Source organism: Mizuhopecten yessoensis, unplaced genomic scaffold (assembly GCF_002113885.1).
Source record: "Mizuhopecten yessoensis strain PY_sf001 unplaced genomic scaffold, ASM211388v2 scaffold10781, whole genome shotgun sequence".
Lineage (NCBI taxonomy): Eukaryota > Metazoa > Mollusca > Bivalvia > Pectinida > Pectinidae > Mizuhopecten > Mizuhopecten yessoensis.
In genome coordinates, this window is record NW_018408718.1 from 108,069 (window position 1) to 130,388 (window position 22,320).

At 36.2% G+C, this 22,320-nt stretch overlaps 2 protein-coding genes across 4 annotated transcripts in view; one reads left to right on the forward strand and one right to left on the reverse strand.

The window, feature by feature from the left end:
- The window catches only part of LOC110462397 (dixin-like), a 49,791-nt gene extending 35,369 nt beyond the window's left edge, over positions 1-14,422 (reverse strand). The window contains exon 1 of one of the 2 annotated variants that reach the window (XM_021516347.1): positions 13,737-14,422. In XM_021516347.1, the coding sequence (XP_021372022.1) occupies positions 13,737-14,273 (537 nt within the window). In that variant the 5' untranslated portion in view covers positions 14,274-14,422. The remainder of the gene's footprint in view (positions 1-13,736) is intronic. The other variant, XM_021516346.1, reaches the window with a different exon arrangement.
- A 3,599-nt stretch (positions 14,423-18,021) lies between these two features.
- Positions 18,022-22,320, forward strand: part of LOC110462400 — a 64,741-nt gene continuing 60,442 nt past the window's right edge. For both annotated transcript variants that reach the window (XM_021516351.1, XM_021516352.1), the window contains exons 1-2: positions 18,022-18,197; positions 21,062-22,097. In XM_021516351.1, the coding sequence (XP_021372026.1) occupies positions 18,030-18,197; positions 21,062-22,097 (1,204 nt within the window). In that variant the 5' untranslated portion in view covers positions 18,022-18,029. The remainder of the gene's footprint in view (positions 18,198-21,061; positions 22,098-22,320) is intronic.

Sequence of the window (22,320 nt, forward strand, 5' to 3'; positions counted from 1 at the left end):
AAAAAAAAAAAAAAAAAAAAATCCAATGTAGAGGAGGTCTATTGTCTTACGTTAACTTTAATAATTTACTTTTAACAGTAGTAATTATCGTCCTATAGAAGACGGCATACAGTGACGTGTCATAAATAAAATTAACATGTAATTTCACCATTGGAATTAATCTATAAAAAAATGTTCAATTTTTTTTTCATTACATATTCATTCTCACAATATTCCACCTTTCTATGTAAAATATACTTATTAACCCATATGTCACTGTTTAATTGTAAAATACGTTTATAGTTCTATGTATTTTTACTGACATTATGATTATATTGTCCACAGAATGACCCTGTCACCAATTTATTCGGCCAGTGGTCACACCTGTTACCTAGAAACACGCAGATGTCACACACGCGAGGTCCCATTAGGGGGATTTCTAACATTAATTGCATTATTCAAGGTCACGTTTTACACCCTCCATAAATTTCCTCCGGATTTGACCCTTAACCTGCCAGATGTTGCCGAGCGAAAGGGGCGGGACCTTATTAAAACAAAATTAATTTCAGTCTGGGAATGCACCAGCCTTTCGCTCCCCACTGTTACTTTATTGTCTGAAGCACATTGAGGTTTTTAGAAAAAAATACGGAAAACTCGAATCCTCCGCATATATTTCCATCGTTATTATAATAGTCAAGGTACATCTATTATTTGTTTTGCAATATCTCGAATTCGGTATCTCTACATCTCGACCCTTTTTCGGTAGTCTCGGCATATAGCGTGCCGAGAGTAATTATTCTGTTTCCCAATTTCTGGTCTAGAGAATCGATGTGATGTATAAGGAGAAAATAAAAACAATATACAATACCAACCGTCGTCGTTCATCATCATCATCATCATCATCATCATCATCATCATCATCATCATCATCATCATCATCATCATCATCATCATCATCATCATCATCATCATCAAATCATCATCATCATCATCATTACATAATCATCATCACCATCATCATATCATCATCATCATCATCATCATCATCATCATCATCATCATCATCATCATCATCAAATCATCATCATCATCATCAAATCATCATCATCATCATGACAATTTGACATTCATACGATCAATTAAGAAATTATTCAGAAGCGATGTGGTTCAAAAATTCCATACAACTTACTACTAATCACAAATACTAAAGCCGAGTATGGTATAATCTTTTTGAACTCGTTAACGGGATTACGACAAGAAAGTAATTGGATTTATTTGGGAGGCGGATTATCAACAGTCAACTATAATCCTGTAATCCAAATATTTTCAACGTCTACTTCTTTCCGGCTCTCGAGATCGTGAGACTATACGTTAGCCCCGACCAAACTAGATCTGATCGTAAATATGTATTTTTACGGGTATTCTTTAAACATAGCATGAACTTGTATTTCACTGTTGTATTAAAGGTTAACCCTTTCACCCCTATGTAAATTTAATAAACTCTACCATGCATTGATCTGGATAAGTCCATTATGGTCTACAGTGGTGAAAGGGTTAAGGGTACCAACACATGAAACTGTGATACAACCATTATGACTGTGGTAAAGTCCTTTACAAAAGAAGTAATCGATATAAAATAAGATGTTGAGATACATTTAACACAATTATTGATGTCTGACATTTTTTTTTTTTTAAGTGGGTCGAACTCAGGACCTTTAAGCCCCCCCCCCCCCCCCCTAGAAGTTTCTATTATAAACGAAAGGTATTAAAATGAGTGTCCATTTACTGTCAGCAAACCATATAACTAAACAACGTACGCTATACCCATGCTTTACCATCTACAAAGAAGGGAGATTACTTCAAGTCAATAAATCTCTAAGTGGAACTCTTCTTCGCAATTACAACTGACGCAGTGGTACCATTTACCTTAAGGAAAGTCAGCGACGTTTATTATATGTCTTTGGGATAGGTCTATGGCATCGCCTCCTTCTAGTTCCAAAATCAGATAATGTGTCAAAAGTTTTTTCACCAGTGGTAGCCTAGAGTTTAAATATTTATTTAAGCGGTAATATTTCCAAGATATACACAATTACCACAGGGTTCTGAGAGTTTGTTACAGACACATTTGGACCTAAACTAAGGTGTTCAGAGTAATATAACATGTTTTAGGGGTTAACATGTAAAATTACTCTGAACACATTAGTTTAGGTACAAATATAGCTGTAACAAATTCGCAGGTCCCTGTGACAAGTACAACGAACGATACTTCTGAATAATCAAAACATGTAAATACAAATTTTAGGTTTCTGTTTGAATTCAATTTGAAAGTTTTAAAGTTGGTCGATATCAATTCCTTTGTATTTAAATATTACAAATAAAATGTCGTGTTTTATCTTACAACAAAATCATTCACGATTCTCTGATGCTAGCCACCTGTATAAGTCACGTGATATTCCTCCCACGTGATGTACAGGTATGCTGTATGCTGTATGCGTCTGTTTGTAATGATGAAACAAGTCTCGTCGATCATCGGCGGACTGTGAAGTCGTAAAATTATCTAAATTGAATTCAGCCTATTAACATTATAATAGGAAAGCGAAAGTAAGATCATTAAAGGGCGGAGAGAATAGCCCCAGGTGTAAATTATGGATCGTGTACGTGGCGGACAAACTGTGAGGGTCATAATGGGGGAGACTCAACTCATCATCACACTTTTACGAGTTCTAAATGTAGAATTATAACTGAACCACATTATATCTCTATTGGTGTCTTGTTATCTTAATTTTATGTTCTTTTCATGATTGAAAAACATATTTTGAAATTTAAAACTGAAAATGATATGTATTCGACATAAAATATTTGTACATTTAAATTACACCATTCATTATCCTCTGATTTTTACAAGAGACAACCATTATAAAAATCATCCTCCGATTCTGCTGAAATTGACAACAAATCGTCAGAGACGTACACAATTCACTGAGATGCACGGGGATATTCTGTGACGCATACTTATCTCTCCTAGCTAACAGGTCCCTGTGTTTTAATGTATCTCGTGTGATGCTATAGGTCAACTACGAGCGAATCAGACAGAATATATGCCTGTCTGAGGGACAAGTAAACTCTTTCTCTGTATATATAACTTCACAATCATTAAGTTTGTTGAAATATAACAAATATTGAATAATCTTCAAATATTACGAAGGCGTATCAGCAGAAAGCTTGCTTTAATTCCCCGCTTTCCCGGGATTTACAAAATGCTTGAGAGATTTTCCTAGACCTCAATATCCTCAAACTAGACTATTGACATATATGAAGAGACAATAGATCGTCCGAACAAAGTAATTGTCTCGAGGAATGGGAGATATTATTATGCTCAGTATATTTCTTGTATAGCACCTCTGCACTCTGCTGAAATTGTAGGAGTTACGCTCACTTACGCTCGCTGCTGTTACTCTCTGCAGAGTACAAGTGAGCGTAACTCTAAATTTCGGCGATGACTACCAGGTCGAGACATTCATCAAAGACTTTTTATTGATCGTTGTCAGATGTTGCACCAGTTTCGTGCGGAAATGGCCATAACACCCTTACAATTGACAATTTAGTCAGCATTTTTTTTAAAATAAAACATGATTTCTCCAACTAATGTTCGATAGATCCCGCGATGGCCCTCTCGTCACCTTTATGTGACAGAATATCAATAGTCGGTCCCTCGTCAAAAAGGTGCAAATTGTTCCTAATAGAGGCATCATTAATTTTAGATCAGGGAGGAACTGGTTATCGCTGTACTGGGAAAGGGTTCGATCACCAACCGCTCGCGGGTACGCCAACAGGTTGTGTCAAACGGAAAATAATTTGAAAATTTCCGGACATGGAACCGTAACAGACACTGGAATGGCCGTCCACATATCACTCATCGTTTTAGTCATACTAGACTGGATGTCAAACAAAAAACAATGACAAACAGGTAAAAAAAACTTCTATTAAAATACATTAATAAATATAAATTCTGTAAACAATTATATTTGAAAACTTAATATACATAATAATCTACAAAATGTATTAGACTGAAAAATCATTTTTGGGGAGAAATGTATCTCCCTAAAAAAAAATAAGTATCTGTGTCATTTTTTATTTTTAATAAACTTTTTAATATTCTTGATATGTAAACAAAAATATACATTATATTTGTGTTTTACCTGAAGAAGTATGTGTAATAGTGTGTAATTGTATTTTTGATACCTAGGCTTAAAGCCTGCGTCCATTACAATTCCTAATAAATCCTCATACATTATATTAGGCACAGGGGCATGGGAACCAATAGTATGCATGCTTTTTTATATATCCTGTTGCGTAGGGATTCGCAAAAACAAGTCCCTGTTGTATAAGGGACATCTTTTGGTGACGTTGTCACCGGTTCTGTCCCCATAAATGTTATACGTTGTATATTCAGGCATGGACCGAAACATAATACGATTTAGCGAATTTTGTATGAAACAATTCTGGTTTATGAAAAATATTACACACATGTACAGTCTCGATCTACAGTTTATGTACCTCGAATAACCGAAAATTATCGTTATAATTTATTTCCATTAAATTATAACAACTTTTATTGCTTGCTGCATACATTTGTTCCCTCATTACCAACAGATGATTATGAGCTGTTTCATAGAGAATCAATATCAGCCAATGTCTAGGCCGGTCCAGTCTGACCAATCAGTCATGATCAGCTAGTTACAAAGCAAAATTGAATGGTATAAAAATATCTATACGTCGCTACAAGTTATGGCGCCACTGAATTCAGCAAATAAATCAAAATGTCAACCAAAATATTGTCACCCGTTACGACACCTCATTATAAATTGACAACTTGGTGTAAATGTGAAGTCAAACAGACCAGCTGGCTGTGACCTTTTGGCACGTAGACTCAATGTAAATAAGTCCAGTTCTTTGTCCATTAAAGGACTGGTCGTTATAATGCCGTTTACAATTAACACCGGAAGTTGGTCGTGTGTTGTGGCGTCTATACCGGAAGTATGTCATTTGTTGTAGGGCCTCTATCATTAAGCACCGGAAGTTGATTGTTTTGTTCAGTTTCTAACACCCAACAGACTAATGACGGCGACTGTCGGTGAAGGTATAGTAATAATAGACCAAATCAATAACAACATCGTATTTCGGGTAGCGATATTTTGCGAAATGATCTTCCTTCTTATTTCAATGAAACGAAATCTTTACAGATCATATTTGAATTCGAGAGCAAGAGGATCTAGTAACACTGACTTTTCTTGATATGATTTTTAGATACAAAAGTAACGATTTCCATACAACGAACATTGTTCGCCAAACGTACTGTATCGGTCCATCACTCTGTGTGCTTGTACGGCTACTACTTTTAGTGTCTAGGCAGTATTTTTACTCGTTTAAGGAAACGCCTCTCTTACGATTTTCAATAAGTTTAATGTGTTTTTTTTGTATATTCTGCTTTATTCCTCTTTAAGTGCAAATAACCTTTGTGACATTCCTCTAACAGGTAGGCTCTACCAGGACGTTCTCTATTGAGGGACTACATATATTGGACTGTCAATAATTTCGTGTGCCGCCGACTCGCTGGAATGCTGAACAAACAATGGGAGACCTGGCTATCAAGTGACAGTTACGTTTTGTTTGCAGAAATCAACTCTTTCCTGTCTGTTCAAATTGTTGTATAAGAAATAACAAAGAGAATGCTATCTGGTAGGGATTCGGCCCACCACGCCCGTTGTAAGACCTGAAAGGGGATCCCCTGATACCTTTTAACAATTCCGCGTACACAATGACTATAGGACCTTGAACATCGATCAGCACTACAGATATAGGCCTTAATACATTTATATTTTTTGCTCCTTTTTTATTCTCCATTTTCTGTGTCTAACAATTTGAACAATATATAAGCACATATTCTATATTATTACAATGCAGAAGAAAGTTTTATAAGTAAACTACCGGTAACCATCATTAAGTCCGGTAAAATACTAATAAAGAAAACTAATAAGCGGAAAAGTGGAATATACGGAATAATATGAGGTACAACTTATCCAATGGAGTGGAATGGGTCATTCCTCCCCTCCATCCCTCCCCTCCATCCCTGCCCATCCCTGCCCATCCCTCCCCCTCCATCCCCTTCCCTGAAAAGAATCAGCTATCCGGGTTTGTATCCTGCACAGGGGCCTGATAATTAATCCCACTAATCCAAGTTTTTATGTTTGTTTGACGTCTCGGGGATCCTGATGTGTACAGGGAGCATCACTATATGGAAGTTAAGATGTGTTATTTACACCAAAAAAATGTTCATCTAATCCCTAAAACATCTAAACCAATCCTCTTTACATTAGGACAGGTCTACATTTTAATTGGACACAATGTGATCAATTCCCACGCCCCTGTAGTAAACGTATACGTACAAAATGTATCCTTAACCAGATTAGCATGTCATCTGTGGGCCACAGGGACATGCTAATTATGACACGACATACATCTGCTAATTTAATTGTCAGGTCTATGTGACCTGGCCATGGGCGACGTCTTCGAAGACGTTAATTCGATAGTTTAATCTCACCTAGCATACATTTCTAAAATACCTAGTCTCACCCAGCATACATGTCCATTTTCATAACTAATTACAATTTGGTTATAGTCTGTTTCAAAATGATGTAGGTGGTAGTAAAACATGTTATTATTAAGAACTTACGTCTACTTTAATCACAGAAATATTCCATTATCTTTGTAAATAAATGTAGTGATACATGGTAGTAGACGACATATAAATATATATAAAAAGGGATACATTTATTTTAATTATCTTTCTGAACATTACAAATGTACGTTTTTACAATTCAGCATGAGTTATTACAATAGCACAGTTGTAAGGTACTAGCCGCCTGCATGTTATTAAAATCTTATTGTTTATTAGAAGAAAAGCCTCAATAACTAATCTTAATATCAATGATTGTTTAAGGTTCTGCAATGCATTGTCTGCATTGATTACGTTAGCATTATATATATATATTAGGGTTATAATAACTCCTTCTGGAAATGTGTGTGCATCTCTTGACGTTTCAGAAATGTTCCAGTGAAATGGGCAGAAGTGTGTGATATTCTTCTGTAGAGAAACGAAACTATTCCCACGTGATTTTGTTGAGTTTAATTAAATAACGTCAATGTCATCATACGTATACAAATATAACAAAAATACAGCTACACTCTCTCATAACTCAGAAGCAACGAGAAAAGTTTTTTAACACAAAGAATTTCATAAATCATTTTAATCGTGACTTCAATATTTAAGATACGATAAAAAATAAATGCAAATTTTTTAAATTACAATAAAATAAAACCAGTTATTCAAGAAAATCTGGAATATTTTTAATATCATACAATTTATCGACCTGTAAAACTAGTGTGTTCTTTTTATGTCTCTTCATTAGAATACGTTATTGGTACAGGTGTTCACAAAATAAACAGCAAAGCAAAGAAATACATCAATATGAATGTGGTAACACTTGTTGTTGTTGTTGTTGTCATGGTGTTTACAAATTCAAAATGAATTTCTTAAGTTTTGGGACCTTTTACACAGGACCCGGCCGCAGCACAAATACCAAGGGGTGTAGCTTTCATGATTTTTAAACATATTTCGACGCCGGGATTGTCTGAACATACCGATATGATGTAACAAACACTATACCATAGTATTATATTTACATTTGCTCTGCATCCGTCCATTACAATGCATTGAGAAGGCAAATGTTGTTTTGAGACTATAACAACATTTGCTATTGTGACGTCATCAATCTCTATTGTGACGTCATCAATCTCTATTGTGTCGTCATACATTTCATTGTTGTCATCACTTGCTTTGCTGTTCAAAGAACTGTTAGAAATAGTTAAATAAATCATAACTACTCTTTCAAAATGTAAATATAAATGATGTATATTTTAGTAAAAATTGTTATGGTCCCATAACACACATTTCTATTGCTGACAAACTTACATACATCCCAGCCAGGCTTTATTAAGTTTGCCATCAATGGCCAAGGTTACAATATACAAGTTCTAAGAGAAAGCTCCCTTCTCCAGTGTCGGGTGGGGATTGGATGATTTTTCGATAAAAACGTGAACAACGAGTTCACTATATTGAATATTTAATGTAACTGATCATTTTCCGCTTTCATCTGTCCGAGTTCAGATTCGATTTAGTCTAAAACGACGTCATCAATAACGCAAGCTTCGAAATACCTTATTAATATTACATATTTCCCCTTTCTAAAACTCAAAACCCATCACTGCATTAACACCCTCGATCGTTTAACATTAGTGTTAGATCTTATCAGACGCTCGGTGTGTACAACATGGCTATCAACAGGTTAAACATCCCTACCGAGAACATCATGATATCTAACCCCCTAAAACACCCTCTTTGTCGTAATTATACTAAAATTATATATACCCATTAAATGTTGGTATCCATGCCAACGGTCCTGTGATCGCCGGTACGGTTCGCCGATCACGTGATATCGATGATGAGGCAGGATATAAACAGCGCCGACCACATCACAGGGGATTGCTAACCTGAAATCCATACCCTACCGAGTGTTAGTACTACTTCAATATAATGGATTGGTTCCTATGAGTCTTTTCTCCCTAAAAGGGATATATTTTACTTAAATTTATGTCTGTAATAAATAATGGGTTACATTATATGCAGAATATGTTATATAAATCACAACCTTACACACACTCGTACATAATCCGTAGACTAATAAAACCATAAGTAAATACGTCTCTGTGTTAAGTCTGCTTCGTGCTTGATAACAGATATACTCGGTAGTGAAGCGAACGTAAAACCAATCATCCAATCAATCATCGTGTCTGTGTAATCTAGAAAACCCGTATAAAACGGACCGTTCACTACGCTATGTTGAAAATGTATAACCACAACATTTGAAATAATCAGTAAAACCTGTCTATACTGTACTCTATAGAACATACTAACTGATATTTCTATTTACAGGTTTTGTCCCGATGTTCCATGATTTAAAGATATGCCAATAGCCTGTCCTGTGCTCGTATATATATACATATATACAAAAAGAAATATTCTCAACAACGAGTCTTATATAAACGTATATTTAAGATGTGTAATATATATATATTTCCCTCGTTAAAACATTCTCGAAATTCCAGGGGGCTTCGCTCGTTAACATTCTCTGCATTACACGGTACAAAAAACCCGTTAGCGGATGTTGTCCCTGCAATTTTGTCGCTATTATCTACAATACGTGTATGTACTCTGCTTGTTATTTGTCCGTATTTCAAACGGCTAATTTATACAGAGCCGTATAACTTGGGTGTCATACAAATTAACAACAGTCGTAAAACCTTACCCAATATCATACCATTTTCTACTTTAGATAGCTATAGGCGGGGTTGATGAACGAAAGTACAGAAACCGTTTACGTAATACCTTACCAAAGACCATATTTTTCTCCACTTAGGTGGGCGTGGTTGGACAAGGAAAGCGGAGTTAAGGAGCCATGTTTAGTGTCAAGGACACGAATCCCAACCCACCGCCGTTTGTAAGTAAATTGACCTTTGAAGATCACCTGTGACATTGTCAGCAGCGTAACTGACCACCATTGATCATGTAAAAGAACCTACTTAACTCGACCTCCAATATTTCGATTATCTTTCGAACAGGGCACAGTTTTGCAAAGCCTGGTCGTCAACGCAAATGTTTCGAAATCCGATCTTTGAGAAATAACTAAAATAATTACAAATAATTTTGCATTTCTTCTCTTGAAATAATTGTTTATTTCCATATAATCCCTAACAAATAATTTCAGCTTAAAATTTCATTTCATTTTTTGAAATATTCAAGATGAAAGTTTCATGTTAGTTGCTTATCCATAAGCTAACCAGGCTTTTAACATGTTCGTTCAGATTATAGTTTGCCATACAAACCTCGAAAATCCAGATAATGTGTTCAGATAAACGAGACATAAAACATTTCTAGATGGTGGATTGTCTATTTCGTTGTTACATTAAATACATAAATAAATAAATATACAGCATTTGATGTAGCGCCCTATCTAGCTAAAATAAGTCACGTGCATTCTAAAGCGCTTACAGTACACAGATATACAACTTATACAATAAATACATGTAGCATATATATTAATTAATACAATTTTGAGAAATTCGCAGGAGCTGCATTATCAGACGCTAACTTTAGTTCCTTGTCACCTGGCTAATATCTCCCTTTATGTGTATTAATTCCTGAGTGTGGGCTGGAGATGTAATGTGTTCTGTTTGTAGTGGGACCGTGCTTCCAACTGTATCATTTTAATTAACATTGTTCAGTAAATATGAAAATAAGAAAAGTTTCTTTTACCTACAAATTGTACGAATATGATTCGATAAGAAACATGATCAGCTCGCTAATGCAGGACAGAGTGACTTGGAAATTGACATTACATAGGTAATCGCAGTATCGCTTTCATCTTTGCTTATATATAATTCATATACTGTAAGTAAATATAACCGTCAAACAAACTTTCGTCGGTATATGTGTATATACGAAACGAATAAGTAAAAATCTCGGAAACAAACTTCTTATCGCATATAAAGTAGATTTTTGTAATTTTGTATTTGACTTGGGAACATGTGTGGTCTATTTCACTTGAATCAAAGTCGTTTAAGTATTTACTCACACGCTCGATGAACTATGACCTGGCGAAGATAAACACAGGTAGATACAGGTAAACACGGCACAGGTAAAACTCATTTACACTTAGGGAGGCGACGACCAACAGAGTCGATGAAACCTTAAACCTGTGTTCCTCGTGATCACCAACCTTCAGTCCTCCTCCCACGCACCCGAAATTACTCAAATTACACAAATTTCTTATAGTGTACAATTTGCCCTGTTAGAATCTTTAGCAGTAGTTGTAGATTTTGAAACACAAAACTAATGCTTATTTATAAGGAACTGGAGACATACTTGTAATATGACGATTGCCGCGAGTGGTGTACAAAACATTAACTTCCGGAGCATCAGGGGTCACTTCCGGGTATTTTTGTTGTTGGTGTTAATGACAAAAGCGTGGAGGCCTGATGCGCCCATCAATAGACTTAATGTTAATGCAAGGTTCATGATCATCTTTCATGTTTTCCTGATGTTGTCTTTCGGTATGTTTTGGTTCTTCTCCTCCCTCCCTGGTGTTATGAGACCTCACTTCCGGCTTTAATGTTGAGCGTTCGCCCCGGTGAGGAAGGCAATGGGTTCTGTCCAAAGGCCGGGACATACCAAAATCCTTAAAAATGGTAGCTGTAATTCCCTGCTTAACGTTCAGCATTAAAGGGTAATGGCAACAACTGTTTCATCCTTCGTCATGATATTTCAGTGTGATAGCACTATAAAGTCGGCATTAAATCCGCGCTTTCACAAGAAGGCAAGTACACCAACATACCTTGTCTTCGGCACACATACACACATGCACGCTAACACAACACACATGGGGCACGCCCTTAAATGTCATTAGCTGTTAATAGGACGTTAAGCAATATAAAACCAAACCTGGTGTTATGAAATCTTCAAGTTATAAGTTCTGATAGTGTTTTGTGTTGACACTGTGGTATATACTTGGAAGTTTTTAGTCGCCATTAGACTTACGAGTCGGTACCACATACGAGGCAGGATATTAAATGTTTTTTCATATAAAATGTATTTTTAAAGAGGGTGACTGTTGTTGTCCTGTTTCCCTACAAGTTTTATGTAATCTCTTTGATCCAGGACTTTAGACACCAATTTTGTCCTTGTGTGTTCCCGCTGTCGCGTCGTAAGTTTGATGTATATTCTTGCATTTAAAAAAAATCTGGAATAAGACCTGTAATACGTCATTGTTTTTCAGCTCAATTCTTTCACGAGAAGAAAACTTATAAACTAACTATCAGGTCATCCGGTAAATAATTAACAGGTATCGCTCCCTATGGAATTTAGAAACAATACGGACAAATATACGTGTATTAATAATTCAAACGTCCCGACGTCAGTAAATTAGCAAAGCCGTCGACTCCCATTGTCTGACGGTGGGGGAGAATGTGGAACCAAAGTTTTTGTTAACTTGCATTGCTTCTTTGTGGACAAAAGACGAAAACTCCAAGAATTTATTTTTTATGGGTTTTTTGGGGGGCCAAAGGATATTCAAGATTATACTATTTAAGTTCTTGAAAACAACCTCATGTCGATCATGACTTATAGAATATCAGGACATAATATTTAAATTTATTCGTGACAGGTGTCCGGTCAAACAACATACACGTGTCTTACAACTCTGGACTGAAGTAACTGACCACAGAGACATCTCGATTGACTCAGACGTTCGGCGGTGTCACTGATACAGACCTGGTAATTGAAGGGTTCGTCGCAGTTTATGGTCCTCCGAGATTGAATGTAATTGGTTTCAAGTACGTCCTTTCCCAAGGTCGCCAGAATTGAAGAGCGTCGTGAATACGATGGTTAAGTCAACATTTTACATCGAGTCAAGGAGGGATAACGTAGTTATATAACCTATTATAATTGGAGGACACAACCTATTATGTTAACCCGATGTTAATATTTTTAGAAACAGTCAGCAAATATACTCTTTATGACGTCACTTAAAATGTGACGTCACAAAGCTCTGAGATATTGCTAAATGCGGTAGTTTCCTTTGGACGATATCATTACGTTCCATCTCATTTACCAATAAAAACAGTGTAACTTCATATCTCATATAACATTTAAGGACATGTATTGCGAAGTCGAGGTTAATATAACTTTTCAGGTCCATATAACCACCTATTCACCTCAACAAATGTCTATTACTGATAAGTATACGTTCACATTGGGAGACGACGTCACTGTTTTTGTTATAATTTTGACAATCGTATCCTAACACTTATACTTCAGGTTTTACATTCCTCAGGCAGATAAAGAATTATCACATTCCACACAACTTTAGCTATGATCGAAATGTCAAATGTCACCGACTATACAAATACATGTACATCCCAAATTCACGGTTTCAGTCCCCCACCCTCTCCCCACTCCAACCCCATACAGCGCAGTCCGCCTCAGCCTCCCCAACCTTCCAACAAACACAACCAAGAGACGTATAAAGCCACGTCTATGCACAACATTTGAAGTATACAATCACCATACTAATTAATAAATGTCACAGCACTAAAATGAACTCGACTAAAAAACAGAAACTATATGCAGGATAAAAACAAAAGGGTGTTTGTTTTAAATCGTCCCCAGTGAACGTAGCATATGATTTGAAATGAAGTGATTGCAGCGAATACATGTTGTATAGCTACATCGTACAGTATCGTTTAAATGGGTTACGTCTAGCTTCATAGTCATGCAAGACACACCCTCATCTTCCATACATGCAACATACAAACGACCGCGACATGACAGGTCGTTTAAAGGGGTTCGGTTTAAAGTCGGTTTTCTTTTCATAAAGAATTATTATTTTGAAGAAGTCAACGATTGGGAATGGGGAAGGGTGGTGTGGTGGTGTTTTCAAGTTTTTCAAAATTACAGACATACAAAATCAGCATATCCCTTTCATATATACTCAGTCCACAGTCTAAATAAAAACACAACAATAGTTCAAATATCATAGAAACGTGTCCCTGTGTGACAGAGGATAATAAAACACCAATCTTACCCGTTTTTGGGGCTCCGCCCTGTTCCGGCTCCCCCGGGATTTCTTGCTCGAAGGGAAACTCCTTGCTGTAGCATCCGAATCAATATCCGTAATACATGGGGAAGGACATTCACTACCCGGGAGTGACCGGGGAGGGGTTATCACTTCCCCACCCACCGGGGAACTGACAGGGGCTGTGGTATAATTTGCCCGGGATTTTAAATAATTCAAAGTTGTTGATTTCACATCACTTATTCCCGAGGACGATTTAAGGATGGATAATTCGACACCCGTTTTGACTCGAGGAGAGAGACGGTCGTTCATGACTGACGGTGGACCCGCTTTGTTTACATCCAGCACACCTGTTGTCCATTTCACTGACGATGTCGATTTTCTCGATCTGTCGGATCTATTAGAACACTTCCTGCTTAAATTATTAAAACTTTCCAATTTTTTGGGTGATTTAAAACTATCCAATTTGGGAGGTGAACTCGTGCGTAACTTATAAATATCACTACTCCCATTAGCCACGGCTACACTTCGGATTTCGGACATCATGATGATAGCGGGATAGTATTGACCATTACCAACTTGACCGCATCTACATATATCCTCTTCTTTGACCGTGCGCCAGATTAATACTAGAGTGACCACTGTCCAGTCAGTGGGACCTATTTACCTGTTATTCCAATAAAAGGCTTTTCTTGTTGTAAAAACATCTGACAAGTGAGGTATTATGTGTGTGTACATACACATGAGCACAAACACTCGACACTTTGACCATCGCGCCAAATGTAACAGAACGCTAGATGATGGTCAGTGGTCAGACAAGACCCCTAGGGAGTTACAAACCCCAGTATACACACACGGGGCTGAAATGTGATACGTGCCCGCGTCATTAACCATTGCACTGACCCGTAATCAAGGTTCCCCTTAGTGCGAGTGTATACTACACATGGTGTACTGAAATTGACATGTCTGTTGTTATTATCACGGAGTGGAACAGTAACATTACGGGTAGGTGAGGCGCCCGAGGGGCGATCTCAGGTATGTCAAACAAGTTGTTATCATATTACGGTAATAATGGCGAGGCTTCATATGGGGAAATTGACAATTAAAAAACATAAAAGTGCATCAATTTAAAATAAAGATTGATAAAGAGTGCAACGTAACAATCTATTTTTGGATGCCAATGTATCAACACATTCATTTAGAAAATGAGTATTTATAGGGGGTCGTTACAATCGCGTTTAACTGTTATATTACGGTAGGGGAAAGGCCCAACGGGGGAATGTAATCGCTGTTTATAACAACATAATCATTTGAGGTAAGAGGCTCCCAACGGGGTACCCCTGTACCAACGACAGAATTACAATAAGTATCTTCAGGCTATTTCAAGGAATTGATTTATCAAGCATGACGAAAAGTCGTATTTTAATCAATACAGTTTAAGTGGGTTTTTTAAGAGGCGTTCTTTATAAGGAAAATAAAACAACAGTGTACAAAGGTAAAAATCGATATAATATATTAAACATTTATAACGGTTGGCGATGCTTACGACTTCTGGGCGATAAAAACGTTTAGCGATCAATGCGTCCCCACCAGTCCCTTTCACCATACAATTGAAACTATTTGGATAAAAAGGGATTTTCTTTAAACCGTTATCGGCTGTTTATACAGACTCAGGATTAGGCTTTGCTTTTACTATGGAATGTAGTATATAATAGGCTTAATACCAGTCCCTACGTAAAATAGTTCATTCGCATACCTGACGCACAGCGACTCAATTCACCAAAAAACTTATGTTTATATCACTGACTTAGATAGCTAATCTAATCAAATATCTACATCTGATGTACGCTATGTCTCAATTAATGTACAAACCTGTATTTTTTTAAACACAAATCTGATATTCATTTGCACAGCCATCCTGATGTTTACAGCTATGAAGGCCAAGTTTACTCAAAGATATGATTAGAAGCATTCTCAATTTACACACAAACCTGATCTACAAAATCATGTTCTCTACATCAGAGAATAAGTCGATAAAATCGTCAACAAAATAAAGGTAACATGTTAGTAAATTACCAAATATATTAATAGCAACACATTGATTCATTCTACAAAATGCATAATTATTTAAGTAACAATAGAATGGAGGTTTTGAAAAAAATGAAGAATATACTTTTATCTTTTTTAGATTCATTCTATCAATGAAAATTAATTAAATACAAATATTTTCTTACAGCGCAATTAGAACGAAGTTTATAAATATGGAATCTGTCAATGTATCTTCAGTATTCAAAGTTAAGTAATTAGCTTTATCTGTGTTTCTGCTAACATCATTGTCAAGCAAATATTGTAAAACATCTATAGCATTTCGCCGTCACTTTCTTTAAAAAGAAGAGGATGGTGGATGGTACAGGTGCATTACGGGGGTTGGAGTGAGGGGGTGAGGGGGATTGGGATTAATTATTTCATTTATACATATCTACTACACAGTAACACTACCCTCGTATATATTTTACAACTGTGATATCTTCCTATATCAGGATTCTTTGTTTTTTTCTTCAAAATTGACGCGCGTGGAAACCAAGCGGCCTGAATTCCAGATTCAGAAGACTACAAGAGTTATCTCCCTTCAACAAAGATCGGAACAGGTAAAGTCGGTTGTTAGTCGTAGGATTTGTAGCAAGTTCTTTCATATCGGCCATGGTATACTAAAGTGTAGTTTTTTAAAATGTGGGTGGGGATGGTGGGGGGAAGAATTAAGGAAAATGGTGAAAATACATGATTTTTTAAGAAAATGGAAAATTCTTAGGGTGGGGGGTTTCAAAAAACTCTGGATCCGCCACTGAAAACGTATATAATATATATATATAAATAAAAGACAAGAGTCTCTTCGACTTTCCTAGCGCTTTCTCCTCTTCGGGGGTTCATCATGGGAATCGTTATATATATATATAGCCTCTGGAGCCATCTCATTTCATTTCCCTGCATATGACACTGACCGAAAAGGAATATTATAATTTCATATTACAAAAGACGGCAACCTCTGTCTACACATTACGTATGTGATCCAGAAAATTCTATAAACAAAACCTTTTATAATCAGACACCTCCACTTAAAAAATACAATACTGAATCTGTCCGACACGAGTATGAAATCACATTCTTAGAATCTGTGACCTTTTTAAACTAAATTGTCTCAGGTAACATATTTTGTGTAATATGTTAAAAATGTTGTTATAAAACCAAATAGTTACATTTATCTTAGTCCCTGAGGGGTCGGTTTAGACAGGTTTAGTATCATACGGGACAACTTTGTGGGATGACAGGGTTTATTAAATTAATTGGGGTCAATTTAGACATGTTTTACTTTGATTATATTTTCGAATTACGTCATGTAATGATACATTTTGACTCAAAATAAAAATCCTGTTTATTAATGCTAATTATTCTTACTTACTTTCAACATACCTTACACATATTTGATAATATGAATTTAAATTTTTGTTTTGTCTGATAACGTTAGTTTGTTTATCTTGCCGCAGACATAACACTGACTGAATCGGGGGAAAATACAAATGACCAAACTTCACATGTACACAAACAAAAGCGTAGTAAAAAAAATCTGATGAACAATGTTGAGACTGTTTAAAATGCATTGTGTTCAAGTTGCTTAATAGTCCACCTCTTTGTATGGTTTCGTTTGATTAAATACTAGAAGTTAAAAAAACACGTGTTGCAGACACGGGGTCAGTGGGTCGAGTAGTGGTACTCGTAATGTGAAAGTTGAATGAAAGAGGATTGTGGGAAAAATTCGGAACGTAAATAGCTCGTAGTAAAATTACTCACTTCGCCGTGAAAACATTTCTACGGGACTAACACAAAATGTATCTTTCATATCGAAATCAGCGTATTTGTTCTATAACGTATTTTTGTAAAATATATCGTGACAACCCCAAACGAGTGACAACTCAACGTTTATCAAGCTTTTGTTAAATACACACCACGCAAAGGTGTTAGGTCAGTGAATTTTGGCGGGTAATTTCTGTATGCTAATTGGTCACATGACGGCCCGGTTTATGCATATGCAAAAAGCTGACAAATTAAAGCGATTTATTTACACTGAAAGATACATTAACATTCATAATTAATTAGATCAATAAAACATTGGATTGCTGAAAATGTTTATGTCATATAGAAAATATGTTTGGGCTTCATTAAAAAACTTCAGAAGTTGGCCATAGCTAAAAATATCGGTCACTGCCTCGATGTACCGCCATCTTTTCTATCTCGGGATCCACAAACATGGCGCGGTTGAGATTTCCTGGTCGTCCTGGATGCAGGTTTGATCGTATGGGTATCCGATACGGCGCCGATGATGCAAAAAACGTCAAGGATCCAACCTTGGTTCTTGTGGCCAGCATTCACAGAGGCCTGCGACTGTTCCGTGAATTGTTTGGAGAGTCAGATGAGGTAATAATTTGTTATATCGGAACGCTTCGTCAAAATGGCCGCCATCGCGAAAATTCCTATATGGGTTTATAGATTTTTTTGACGGATACGTAATATTAGCGCCTTGATTACACGTCTAACCAAGATTCCCGAGTAGAGTGATCTTTAGTGTAAAAGGTTATATATAATATGTGACTTTCTGATAATTATTTACAATTATTTTTCAATTTGTTGTTACTTGTTGATCGTAACTCTCGACCCAAACATCGAAGAAGGGACACGTTCGTTTTAGTTTGCAGACGTATCTATGGCTGAGAAATATTTCCAGATATTGCATCAATATTGCACACTCAAGAAACATCCCAAAAGCAATCCAACCTCATATGCTGATGTTGTCATTTAGATAAACTGGGACCCCTGTCTAATAAATTGAAATTCATTGTCCTGGGGTGGAATAAGGAAGGACATATAATACCGAAATACGATATATATATATATATTTTATTCCAAAACCGTTCTCTACTCAGTAGGTATATTGATGCCAAATTGCAGTGTGTCTGATACTTGATATTAAAAGCATAGCACGTATAATAATTAATGCCTTCTGTGTTTATCATAATTTTGTCTCTAAGAAATGCTATTATTAATTAAATTAAATGTCAACACTTACAGGGCATGACCGATATACCTGAAACAGGTAATCTCGCCTGTTGATGAAATGCTGCAGTTTATAAATACAGACTGCATGAATTATATTTAAAAGAAAAAAAATACATGTACAATATTAAATTTGGTCAGCAGATTTGTTTTTTCTTTCATATTCTCTCTTCTACTTTGCATTTTGTCTTAAAATGACATCAACATGAAAATTTGAGACACATCTAATTGAACAGTAGTTAAGTGATTTCATTGACACACTATTTGATCGTGTTTGGATCTATAGTACTATTTATGTCGGTGACCATCATTTGCGTTCCGTATCGGACTATCCCGTAGTGCATACCATGGTGTCCGAGAACAACTTGCCCATACGCTTGCAGTCTGAATCAATGACAACGTATGAATACTCTATTTGGCCAATGCATATATGTGCTTTCTGTCTGAAAATTCATACATATATTGATATATAGACTGTCTTTTCTAATCATTTTACAGAAATATGACGTAGTTGACCGTATTTAGCATACTTATACTTATACACACACAGTTTATTTGCCTAGTCTTGAATAAAGGCTATAGTGCCTTATTTTCCCCAAATATCTTCCCAATTTTAATAAAATAATGCAATATTTTCCTTATTCATGTGTTGTAAAATTTAGGTTGAAAAATCACTGACCCATCCTTCCTAAAACAGAGATGTACAATTTCCTATTTAGAATACTAGCCTAAGGCATATGTAGAAAAATTCTAGTAGTCCATCTATATTGTCACAGTGAATAATGAAACTTTTCACTGATCCCGACATAAAATTTTCTAGCCCCAGGCGACAGGCTAGTGGAATTCTACATCCCTGCATAATGAGTGAATTTTGAATGAATGTGCATTTCAGCAACCATTTACTTCTGTATATATTACCTATTCATTTGTAATATACCTGTTCATCTAGCCCGTATACTGTCATTTCACAAATTCTTGCCTTAAAGAATTTTATTTCAGGAAAAAAAAAAGGAAAATCTGCAAAATTTATGTTAATTTGATGTTATTGTTAAGGCTTATAAAATTAATTAATATTTGTTATGAAAACATAGATAATGAGGCTAGTAGTTTATTTTCAAAATCTGCCTGCAGGCTAGTACTTAGATATGAAATTTTACATTTCTGAATTTTGATACTCTAATATCGCCCCCTCCTTCCCCAGAAAAAAAATTTGAGCTCCATTTAAATCAAATTGATTAAAAATGTACACAGTACAAATAAATTATAAGAATAATTGTGTTCCTGGGTTTGCAAGTTGATTGAATTTCAAAAGCCACATTTTAGAAAAAAAAATATTGGTTACTCAAGCTATGATGAATGCTTTTGGTACTATGATAAAAAATATTCATTATGACTTGTTTTACATGAAAGTATAAACACTTGGAATTGTAAAACTAAAACCATTGAAATTTATATTAATATTATATATTCCTCCCTCCAACCAGTAGTAAGAATTAAGGGTAAACTTTCTTCAAAATTGTGAAAAAGTACCTGTAGTGAAATTAAGATACAGCTTGGGATAATTAATGTGAGCTAGATGTCATGAGGATCCACCTTCCCAATATGAATGAAAATAATGCAATATTTTCTCATGCTGTTGTAAAATCTAGGTAGAGAAAAACACTTATTTTAAAAAAAATGGTTATAAAATAATCATGAGTCATTACTGAAATATCCTAGCATTCTTCAAATTGACAGCAATAATGATATCCATAAGCCATTGGTTGCTATGCAACTAAATATTCTGTGAGATTCCCGTAAGTATTCAACTAAATATTCTGTTAGATTCCCGTAAGTATTCAACTAAATATTCTGTGAGATTCCCGTAAGTATTCAACTAAATATTCTGTGAGATTCCCGTAAGTATTCAACTAAATATTCTGTGAGATTCCCGTAAGTATGCAATGGCCAACAATATGTTTGGAATGTCGAAAGTAAGTTTCTTTATGCCTTATTTAATTTCAAAGCCAAAAAGATGCAAAAATCGTCCATTAAAGAAGAACACCTTTTCAAGCGTGCAGCTTTACGTGTTTCTTACTTTGTTGGATTACCCTGACCATATTGATGTTATGAACATTTAGACCTCTGTTAATGTCTGACCCATGATGCAGTTATTTTCCCCTTTCCACAATGAACTTGTCAAAAGTTGATGGTGTATAAGATATAAATCACACTATTATTTTTTGCAGGAGGAGGACTTTGAGGGTTTCACTCCAAAAGATGTGCAGAAATCGGAAAAGAAACTTAAGGCGATGCTGGCGCTATGTGAAGATTCGCCGGAAAAAATTGTCCCATCATCAAAGCCAGCCAGCAGTAGGATTGCTAAGGCCAAGGTCAACCTGACAGCCACTGATCGTGGACGTGGCGTCCGAAAATCTTATACAGAACTTCTAAAGCACGGCATTGTTAAACCATCGAAGCCTTCCCTGTTGAAGCAAGCGAGGGAGGAAACGCAGAAAACCCTCAAAATCAAATTTAAAATAAAAAAGGAAAAATCAGGACTGGAGGGTTCCCCTAAATTGTCTCGTAAATCTCTGGACAAAAAGAGTGTCAAGTTTGATTTGACCCCAAAAGGTCAAGGTAAAGGAAAATCTATTGAGAAAGGAAGTAAAAAAATGGCAGTGGTGCCAGTTAAACAGAAAAAGGGGAAGAAATGTCTCGAAAGGACAGAGGAGGAAACGCCGCGATATGCCAAGAAAAAGGTCAAAGAGAAAGATAAGTTGTCATCAGTTAAGGGATCAAAAGGGGTCAAAGGTCAACAGAACCTGGCTAAGCAGCTACTTCAGAAAGCTCGAAAAGGTCAACAAACTGTCAAAGTGCAAGGGAAGGTCAAATCTCCCATCATGAGCCCCAAGAGCCCTAAAAATCAAGCGTATCCTCGGAAACAGTTTGTGCTACCAACGCAAAGTTCAAGGTCATCTAGAGTTATAATTCCAAACAAGAGATTTTTAGAACAGGACGATTTTAATCAAATTATGACCAAGAGAACACGAATGGAGGAAAGTGCTTTGTCACCCAAATCAGAAACATCTGCTGCCACTAGTCCGAGGTCAAGGGTACAGGAAAGGTTAAAGGTCAAGACTGAACAGCTGAAGTCACCACAATTGACCAGCCTGTCCCCAGGGCCGGCAGTCCCGCACATTCCTCCCGGTCAACTGACCAGCCTGTCCCCAGGGCCGACAGTCCCGCACGTTCCTCCCGGTCACCTGTTTGATCCCATGGAAGGTATGTACACTGTGTTTGGTTTTGGATCAGAGCTATCCAACGAAAAGCATGTTTGTTATTTGTATTTCATTCAAGTTTCTGCGACAGATCGTATGTTTTGAGGAAGTGTTTCGGTATCTTTCTGGGTAACTTTAAGTGCTACATGGTATACTTATATCAAAGTGGCTTCATTGGCTTCCCTAATACTTGTCACATTAAGATAGGTTATCCAGTCAGCTATAGG